This window comes from Alexandromys fortis, unplaced genomic scaffold (genome assembly GCF_014885135.2).
Source record: "Alexandromys fortis isolate MF-2015 unplaced genomic scaffold, M_Fortis_MF-2015_v1.1 scaffold_344, whole genome shotgun sequence".
NCBI classification, from domain to species: domain Eukaryota; kingdom Metazoa; phylum Chordata; class Mammalia; order Rodentia; family Cricetidae; genus Alexandromys; species Alexandromys fortis.
The window spans coordinates 418,879-429,457 of NW_026068226.1; the positions used below are offsets into that span (position 1 = coordinate 418,879).

Consider the following 10,579-nt stretch of genomic DNA (forward strand, 5'->3'; position numbering starts at 1 on the left):
GAGCTGCCATGTGGGTGCTGGGAATTGAGCTTGGGCCCTCTGGACGATCAGTCATGCTCTTAACCACTGAGCCATCTCTCCAGCCATGAACAAATGTAATTTTAAAAAAATTCAAGAAGATATTAAGGATACAGCTCAGGTGGTAAGGTAATGGCCTCACACTCGTGAAGCCCTGTGCTCCATCATCAGCCCTGATCTAGGCATAGTGATGTACACCTGTAATCTCAGAGACAAAAGAATCACGAGTTCACGGTCATCCTAAGCTACATGGTGAATTTGAGGACAGCCTGGGTTACTTGAGACCCTGTCTCAAGAAAAAAAAAAACAAAGAGAAAGAAAGAAAGACAGACAGACAGACAGACAGGAAGGAAGAAAGGAAGGAAGGAAGGAAGGAAGGAAGGAAGGAAGGAAGGAAGAAAGAAAGAAAGAAAGAAAGAAAGAAAGAAAGAAAGAAAGAAAGAAAGCAAGCAAGCCAGCCAGCCAGGCAGTGGTGGTGCATACCTTTAATCCCAGCACTCAGGAGGAATCAGAGGCAGAAGGACCTCTGAGTTGGAGGCCAGCCTGGTCTACAGAGTGAGTTCCAGGACAGGGTTACACAGAGAAACCCACTCTAGAAAAATAAACGAACAAACAAAACCAAAAAATAAAAATAAACAAGAAAAAGAAAGGAAGAAAAGAGGTTGCCGAGGGAGATACGACCCATGAAGGCACTAAGAGGGGGCAAAACTGGGAAGGAAAATGGCAGCTGGCTTTAATAAAGTTTAACAAAAATTAATACTAATTTATTAATAATAATTTTATTATTGTTGTTAATAGTTGTTTTTATTCATTTTGCATGTGCCATGTCAGAAGTGAGGAGTCAGTTCTCTGTATCATGTGTCCCAGAGACTGACTCGGGACTCAGCTTCTCCCTCAGGTGTCTTTATGCACTGCCTTCTCGCTAACCGTTTATTACTTTTGTCATTACCATTATTTCACTGGTGTGTGTATGTGTGGCCGTGTACCACCATATGCTTGCATGCCTGCAGGCTGAAGCCCAGGGAGACGTCCTGTGTCTTCTTTGCCACCTTCCTTTTCCCCTTCAGGGTATGTTTATTGTGAGGGAAGCTTGCTCTCCTTTAGGCTAGGCTGGCTCTTGGGGTCTGAGTCTTAATGCAAGCGATCACACAAACAGCCATGCCTGTGTGGAGGGTGCTGAGGATTCCAACCCAAATTCTCCTGCTTACACAAGTGCTTTTATCCACTGAGTTTTGGGGCACTAGGAAGGCTGAGGCAGGGTGTCTTGCTTTCAAGGCAGCCTCGGCTATGTGATAAGATCCTGTCTCAGAAAACCCAAGAAATGAAGAATAAGTGACTGCTTGTTGGGGCAGGGACTTCAGAGGGGAGCTCTCATCACCACTATCCCCTTTCCCACCCACGCCCTGCCTGTTTTGGGGAACTCTGTTCAAACAGAAAAAGAAAGGGTAAGGGGAGGACATGGGGTGGGGTCATCAGGATGTCGCATCAGGCAACCCAAACAAACCTGCAGCACCCAGGAAGCAGAAACCCAGAACCAACCCCTGGCCTGATGGTGCAGGACTGTACCTCTAGCTGCGGGGACAGAAGATCACAAATTCAAGTCAGCCTGGGCGATAGCAGAATCCAGAACTAAGAAACCTGGATTCGCAGGTAGGTAAGGTGGCTGGACTCCAGAAGAAACACATACATACGTATTTCAGCAGGCTGTGTCTAGTTTGTGGGGAGAATAAAGTTCTGGGGAATTCGGACGTTGAACCCACAAAGCTGTAGGAAGGAAGTTAGGGGCTCCTTGAAGCGAGGGTGACGCTTTTGCGCATCTGAGACAGGAAGTGGTGGTTTGGGTGTCCTACAGAAAGTGACTGATTAGACCCAAGGCCCAATATCTCATATACACTCAACCTGGACTTTGCCTCTGTGGGAATGTGGAGGCTTGCCTTCCCTGGCCACACCTCGAATCAAAGCCCGTCTTTCTTGATACTGGCACACAGATCTAAACGTATCAAGAAAGTTAAGAGAACTTGAGGGAACTTGGAGAGGTGAGAGCCCTAGAGGAACCCAGAGACCCCTGAGGTGGAGGTGAAGGAAGTGAAGAACCAAAAGGAAGAGGAGCATCAGTTGATCAGGACAGAGAAAGATAGGGAAAGTGCCCTGAGCAAAGGCTGGCCTGTCTCAACCAGTCTTCCAGGGAATGTGGCCATAAAAGCGGTTTCTTCAGTCTCGCACACCTGAGGACTGTTTCCTGACCTGGGAGACCTAGCTTCTCCACTTTTATTACAGAGTCCAGCATGTGGAGCTACCTGTTCTTGCTACCAATCATCCTCGCTCTATGGGCTATCGCTGGCGTCTGGATTGTGTGAGTAGCAGAGGCAGGACTAAAGGATGCTTGGGGTCTGAGGGAGAAGGGCTGGGGTCTGGATTCTTGGGTCTGAGGGAGGATAGCTGGGTGTTGGAGGGCTGCTTGTGACAGAAGATGAGGAGCAGAAATTCATTAACACAGTGAAGTGTTTTGTTTGGTCAACAGAAGGGAAAGCTATCCACAAGCCCCTTACTGACTTCCGGTATTCCTTCCATCTATCTCAGTTTTGCAATTGCCGTGGGTAACAGATCTGTGGATCTCCAGAAAGGCTTCCCCTTTATCAGGTTTTGTGGCTGCGGGGGTTGGTGGGGGAGGAAAACGGAGGGCCTTACTTTGGAGGAGCCAAAAGATGACCATGTTAATCTTCTGCAGTAACTGTGGGTCTTATGCTCCTCAGAGCTGCATTTTCAGCCAAGTACTCAATACAGGAGCTGCCCTAGGTAAGTTCTTTCCTTTTACTACCGGCCCAGAGCTACCCAAAGGATCCCTAGCTCCTCCTTCCCCAGATCAGAACAACTGGACCCTCTTCCCAAGAGAACACATCCTAACCCTCCTCCCTCAGAATCCAAGGTTCAGGCCCCAGCCCTCTTTCCCTCAGACCCCAAAGCCCTGTACCTCCAATACCTCCAAATATCCTCTTCCCTTATCCTACTCTTATCTCCGAACCCAGCGCCTTCCTGTTCCAAGTCGCCCCCTTCATCTGGGAACCCTGTAGTGAGTCTAACTCTCGCTCATGGCTTTCCTAGCTATTTGGATCTGCATTGTGCGCTATCATCAACTCCGGGACTGGGGCGTAAAAACATGGCAAAATCAGTTGATTCTGTGGTCGGGACTCCTTTGTGCCCTGGGAACCTCCATAGTAGGCAATTTCCAGGTGAGATGCGCTGGGAGTCAACCTGGGGTGGGGGGTGGGGGTTGTCAGCTTCCAGAAACCGGACTACAATTCCCTATGTTTCCCGCGGCTTTTGGCCGCTCTTTCTGTAGACTTGACTCTCAAGGCTTTCTGGGACTTGTAGTTCTCATTAGTCTTGGACCACGCGGGAGCTTAGAGTGCTTTGTGAAGTGAGCAATCTGTGCTAGGTTGTGTACTCAGAACCGTGTGAAACCCTCCTCGGAGTTGGGAGTATTTTATTGCAGTCACCAGTCTCCGTTTTATTTAATCATGAAATTACTGCAATCGGTACAAAGGTTGAGACCTCTCACTGTACAGATTCTCCACCGAACTCTATGCAGTCCCCTTGACCGAACCCTAAAGAGCAAGCTGCTTGTCTGTGGGTGGTCAGAAATGAGCAGAGACTCATGGACTCTAGTGTCGGCATTCGTGAAACTCTATAGATAATTGTAGAATGAATGACTGGGCAAAGGATAGGAAAATCTCACTGGTTTATTTTATTACTGATTTTATGTCTGTCTCTGCCGTTTAGCCTCCTGCCGAAAGCTAGTGAAGTGCAGGGTGGGAGAGACCATAGGGCGCTCAGACTGCCTCCGCTGGTCATTTGCCTAACAGTTTATTTGCGTGCCCATTTACTCCTGGGTTCCTCAACCTACTGCTACTACTATGTTATTGTTATTATATTCCTTCCTTTATTTTTGCCGGGCAGTGGTGGCGCACACCTTTAATCCCAGCACTCTCCAGAGACAGAGGCAGGCCGATCTCTTGAGTTCTTGAGGCCAGTCTGATCTATAGAGTGAGTTCCAAGACAGCCAGAGCTGTTACACCACAGAGAAACCCTATTTTGAAAAACCAACCAACCAACCAACCAACCAACCAACCAAAAACTCCCCTCTCCCCCGCACTTTTTTTTTTTTTTTAACCCCTGAGGCTCTGAAGTAGCCCAGGCCTGTTTGGAACTCAGTACATATTGGAGAATGGCTTTGAATTCTTCCAGATCCTCCTGCCTCCATCTCCTGAGTTCTGGGAACCCCACTCCTGTTTTATGGGGCACTGGAAACCAAACCCCAGCTTTCTATGGACTGGGCTGCCTTCTTAGTTCCTGTTGCATTTTATTGCTTTTCTAAGGAATTTCCTAGGCCTTTCTTTTCTCCTCCCTCCAGGACTTATTATTTAAGACAAGGTGATTCTGCTGTGTTGACCTTGAATTTACATTCTTACCTCAGCATCCAGAGAGCTGGAATGTAGGACAATGCCTCTACCCTGATCTTTCAGGACTTTTTTGTTTGGCTTTTTGGAACACGGTCTGTTTGTAGCTCTGGTAGACCTGGAACTTACTATGTAGCCCCAAGACTGGATCCAGCTTCAGCTAAGATTACATGTGTAATCTGGCCTTACTAAAAAATATTTATGTACACTTTTAACACGTTTTTGTAAGTAACAAACCATTATCATATTAGTGAAATTTTTACCTCTCAAGTATCAACATCTGGGAGTTGTTGAGCGGGTTCAGCATGTGAAGGCGCCTGTCACCAAACCCGATAAACTGAGTTTGATCTTCAGGACTTAATAAGAGAGACTTAACCCTTGTACCTTGTTGTCTGACCTCCACACGTACTCCATAGTGTGACACCCCCTTCTTCCCACAAAATAAGTGCAATTTTTTTTGTTTGTTTTTTTTGAGACAAGGTTTCTCTGTGTAGCCCTGGCTGTCCTGGAAACTCACTATGTAGACCAGGCTGGCCTTGAACCCAGAGATCCACTTGCCTTTGCCTCCAATAATTTTCTAACCTAAATTTTGCTGGGCGTGGTATGAATCCGTGAATCCGTTAACCAGGAAGGTGGAGGAAGGGGGGGGGTCAGGAATTCAAGGTCAATCACACATTCAAGGACAACCTGGGCTCTGTGAGACCCTGTCTTTAGGGCTGGGGCTATAGCTCAGTAGTAGGGTGATTGCCTTGATGCATGAAGTCTTAGGGTTCAATCCAGGAGTTGGGGTGAGGAGGCAGAAAGAACCTGTCTCAAAAAACCTAAAACTAATAAAAATATTTCTCCTTAGGGTGTGTTTCCCTTTCCACACTTTGAGAATGCCAAGATTTTTTCTACTCCTGTTTCCTGAATGTCTACTTTGTGGGACGCACTTTTGTCATTGAGCTTTGAGGACCTAGCAGTGAATTTAAATGTAAATGGCTCAGAGATTAAGAACACTTGTTGTGGCTGGGCACGCACCTTAATCCCAGCGCGCTGGGGGCTGAGGCAGGTGGATCGAGCGAGTGAGTTCCAGGACAGGTTCCATAGCTACAGAGAAACCCTATCTTGAAAAAAAACAAACCAAACCAACACCCCACCCCACCCCAAAAAAACCCCACCAAACCAAACAAACAAACAAAACCACTTGTTGCTCTCCTGGAGAACCCAAGCACTCCTAATCATTTATAATTCCAGCTTCAGTGGATCTGGCCCCCTCCTTTGATCTGCACACACATACACACAAACAAAAACTGATACACACTTTGTGGAGACGACAAAGGCCAAGGTACCCAGCCTGACAGTTGGTGATAGGATGGCAGGTTCTATTTGTGTGTGTGTGTGTGTGTGTGTGTGTGTGTGTGTGCACGCAGGGATGGGAGGAAGGGGGAGGAGAGGTGGAGGTGGGAGTTGATGGTGGTGGAGGTACTTGTATGCCTCACCATGTGAGTAGAGGTCAGAGGACATTATTTTTTTCCTTTTTGGTTTTTCAGGACAGGGTTTCTCTGTATAACAGTCCTGGCTGTCCTGGAACTTGCTGTGTAGACCAGGCTAGCCTCAAACTCACAGAGATCCACCTGCCAGAGGACATCTTTTAGGAGGTATTTCTTTTCTTCCTCTGTAGGTCCCTAAAAGCATTTACCAGCTAAGCCATCTCACCAGTCCTGGGCTTTGGGTTTCCAATCACATCTGTTGGACTAGTTCAAAGTCTCTACTTTCTATCATTTAACTCCCCCCACCATAATTTTATTTTCAATTCTCCTCCCATCCCCCAGGAGAAGAACCAGAAGCCCACACACCTGGTAGGAGCTTTTCTGGCCTTCATCCTGGGCAACCTGTACTTCTGGCTACAGTTCTTTCTGTCCTGGTGGACGAAGGGCCTGCCCCAACCTGGGCCCCGCTGGATTAGGCTTCTCCGCCTGAGTTTCTGCAGCCTCACCACCATCCTCATCGTGGCTAGTATCCTTCCCAGGGCATCGAACTGGGCAAAAGTGCCTTTTCTTCGGGGCTAACCCTTTCACTTTTGCTGTGTGCCATAGTGAGTGGGTGTTCCTTAGTGTCCATCCGGGATCACAGCTCCTCAGTGGAAAGTAGAAATCTTGCGTGGCGGCGCAAGCCCGGCATCTTAATACTTGAGGGAAGATTAGGAGTTCAAGGCCAGCCTGGGCTGTGTGGAGGACTTTGTCTCAAAAATAAAACAAGTGTTGTAGATAGCATTGACTTTGAGGGCAGATGGGTTGCTCAGGAACCTCACTTTCTCCGAGTATTATGTAGAGGAACTTCTACCGGTTTCTTACATCCCTGAAGTGCCTTAGTTTCTACTCTTATCAAATGCAGGTAGTTGAGGCTGAGGCAAAAGGATGAACGTGAGCATGAAGCTAGCTTGGGTTCCTTAGTGAGACCTGTCCTAAAGACAATGGAGACAGCTAACAAGCTGATCTCAGTGTCGTGAGGCAGATACACGGCCGGCGTGAAGCAGCTGGCAAACAGGAATAAGAAGATTCTGTTAATTGGCTGCCAGGGGCCCCAGCCAGGCATGTCAGGCATCTTTCTGGGTGCTGAAGAGCCATAGCAGGCTCAGGCTGGGGAAGTCTCTTGGCTGGAATTAGTGACAGGTTGCAGATGACTCGTGCTGCTCCACAAGACCACCTGCTCAACCATCTTCTCCCAACTTGAGGGTTCACATAAGTGACTTGGGATGGTCTTGGTGGGAAATAGTATTTGCCCCTGCATAACTAGAAACGATACTAACTAGAGCCAGCCAGCTGTGTGTGTGTGTGTGTGTGTGTGTGTGTGTGTGAGAGAGAGAGAGAGAGAGAGAGAGAGAGAGAGAGAGAGAGAGAGAGAGAGAGAGAGAGAGAGAGAGAAAGAACACGAACTAGCTGGGTGAGGGAGGGAGGGAGAGGAAGACAGACATGGAAGAGAGAATGTTAATCTAGCAATGTAGTCCAGGGCAGCCTCAAACTGGCTCTGTGGTCAAAGATGACCTTGAACATTTGATTGTGCTGCCCCTACTTTCTGAGTACTGGGATTCTAGGTGTGGGGGATCACACCTATTCTTTTCTGATTCAGAGGAGTGAATTCGAGACTTTTCATAAGCTAGGCCAACACTCTACTAATTGAGCTATATTCTTCAGCCCCTCCTCACCCTTTTAAAACACTGGTTCATTTAGTGTGCGCCTATGAGCGTACGTGTGGGGTGCTGGAGTGACATAGCACTTACGTGGACATCAGAGTTGGTTCTGTCTGCCACGTGATTCCTGAAGACTGAATCAAGGTTATATACAGGCTTAGAGGCAAGCCACCTTGCCTGTCTCAGCTCTTGGCTTTTCTCTTTCTTTCAGATTTATTTATTTTTATTTTATGTGCATGCATGTATGTGTGAGGATGCCCTGGAATTGGAGTTATAGACAGTTGTGAGCTGCCATGTGGTTGTTATGAATTGAACCAGGACCCTCCAGAAGAGCAGCCAGAGAGCTTAACTGCTGGGCCGTCTCTCCAGCCCTGGAAACTGCCACTTTTAAGAAGCTTTAAAGTCCATGAATGAAGGCAGACTGGGTGCATAATTTTAATGCTAGCACCAGGAATGCTGAGGCAGGAGGATCATGAATTCTGTGCCAGGGAGACCATCTTAAGTAAAGCTCAGTTGTAGAGGGCTTGCCTAGGAGAAGCAATATCTAGTCTCCTTCCAAAACACTGTATTTTGCAAGTAAGTTTTGGAGGGTTTTTAGAGAATAACTTACAGATGAGAAAAATACATCAAAAAGCATGCATAGGGCTGGAGAGATGGCTCAGAGGTTAACAGCATTGGTCTTCCAGAGGTCCTGGATTCAACTCCTGGCAACCACATGGTGACTCACAGCCACCTGTAATGAAATCTGGTGCCCTCCTCTGGCCTGCAGGAATACATGTAGGCAGAACACTGAATACATAAGGCATGCACAGAAGGGCAAATGGCTTAGCAGGTAAATGTACTTGTCTCCAAGCTGAAGATATGAGTTAGATCCCTAGGACCTTCATGGTGGAAGGAGAAAATGGATCCCACCAGGCTGTCCTCCGATCTCCACACAGTGCTCATGCACATGGCATTAATGAAAAGATGTTCACGCTGATAGAAGATGATAAGGGAGCGAAGGGAAGGGACAGGGGTTATGAGAGGCTCCAGAAATCAAGCACTGTCTCTTCGGGGCTGGCCCTGGAAGGTAAGTAAGCTGACAAAAGAAGTTTTTGTTTTTTCCTTTTTTTTTTCTTCTTCTTCATTCCTTCCTTCTTCCCTCTCTCCCTTCTTTTCTTCCTTTTTAGATAGGGTCTCATTATGTAACCCTCGCTGGCCTGGAACTCACTATGTAGACCAGGCTGGCCTCAGATTTACAGAGACAAGAAATCCACCTGCATCTGCATGAGGCACCGACACCAGCAAAACCCAAAGTTTTACAGAGTTGAAAGAAATGAGTTAAAGCAGTGTGTGTGAGTGTGTGTATGTGTGTTTGTGTGTGGGGGTGGGGGTGGTGGCAGGTGGAGCAGGGCAGGTGACCTGCTGGTCTAGGGATTGGAAATTTCTAAATCCCTTAAAGAGGAACAGGTTTGGGGCAAGGAGAATCAGTTCTGTTAAGCAGTGAATGTGGAGGAGGCTGGGGTTACACAATGGGGGAGCAACCTGTAAATAGCCTGAGACCAGTGGGGGCCATGGATATGTTTAAGAAGTTACTTACCTGGGACTGGTACTGTAGCTCAGTCGGTAGCATCCTTGCCTAGCATGCAGGAGGTTCTAGGTTCATCCCCCAGTACCAGACAACTAGGTTGTGGTGGCACATGCCTAGAACCCCGACGTTTGGGAAGTGGAGACAGGACTAGAATTTCAAAGTCATCTTTAGCTAGGTCATCTCAAGTTCAAGGCCAGCCTGGGCTACCTGACATCCTGTCTCAAAAAAAAAAAAAAAAAAAAAAGCCCAAACAAAGGGGGGAAAGCCTAGCAGCAATCCAGCTGGAGGTAGCAGAAATGGTTGGGAGAACAACAGGGGAGTCGTTCTGGGATCAGGAAGGACTCACAAAATGGAAAGTGAGTTTGGAGCATTGGTACTCCATTCCTCATCAAAGTCCGGTGCAAACCCAGGAGCAGACGGAGAAGGGCGGGGTTTGGAGAGCACTGAGGATAACAGCCAGAGTCCCTTTGAAGGGATAGGGCTGAGGCTGGTGACCAGGATGGACTTTTCTGGCCTGAAGTGCCAAAGCATCTGAGGGGGCAGTCAGGGCTTTAGCGTGTAGCATGTGGCCCTTGACACTGGTGTGAAGTGATCATCCTGTACTCCCAACGGATGCGTTCTGCCTCTGCTGCCTGCGAGTGGGCGGTGGCCATGCTGCTCTTTGTGCTATTTGGATTCTTTGCCGTGGACTTTTCCAGCTTGCGGGGCTGCACCCTGCACTTAGAGCCCCAACTGGACTGCAGCCTCCCACAGACTCCCACTGAGTCTCCAGATGCACAGATGTCACAGATGCTCTGACTAGGCCCCGCACTATTGGCAGAGGAAGAAAGATGGGGCCAACCCAGGCTCACCCAACGATGAGCTGGAGGCTGAGGTGGACAGTTTGCCTGATGGACGCACGCAGAGCGGACTGGTGCTCACCACTTAGAGGGGCAGCATCATGGTACCCACCTGTCCCGTGACTGGAAGCACCCCAGGAATTGAGAGGCGAAGGCCAGCCAGCTGTCCCTGATCAAGGCTATTTATTAATTTTGTTGTTGTTGTTGCCGCCGGCGGAATCAGACAGATGCAGGCAGGATCACGCAAAACCAGAACCAGAATTCCTTCCGGGAGAGCAAATCCGTACAGAAGGTCGGAGGGGAAGGGAAAAGGACTTGGTGGGGAGCAGGGGCCCAGGAAGGGGAGTAGGGGTTGGGGATGACACAGAGACAGAGGGCCCTGTCCGGATCTGCTAAGCCACCCCCAACCAGCTCCCATCCCTCCCCCACCCCACCCGCAGAGATTGATCAATAAATAAAATAATAAATTAATCAATAAATAAATAGAAACTCCCTCCCCCTTTTTGCCCTAGAACCTCCCCCC

General features: G+C 48.3%; 1 protein-coding gene across 1 annotated transcript; it reads left to right on the forward strand.

Moving 5' to 3' along the window:
- The first annotated feature begins 1,911 nt into the window (after positions 1-1,911).
- On the forward strand, positions 1,912-10,417 carry Tmem150b (transmembrane protein 150B). The gene is made up of 7 exons (XM_050130766.1): positions 1,912-2,054; positions 2,296-2,371; positions 2,599-2,658; positions 2,747-2,814; positions 3,121-3,248; positions 6,290-6,473; positions 9,807-10,417. The coding sequence occupies exons 2-7, from the start codon at positions 2,304-2,306 to the stop codon at positions 10,013-10,015; spliced, it is 717 nt and encodes a 238-aa protein (XP_049986723.1). The 5' UTR covers positions 1,912-2,054; positions 2,296-2,303; the 3' UTR covers positions 10,016-10,417.
- The last annotated feature ends 162 nt before the right edge of the window (positions 10,418-10,579 follow it).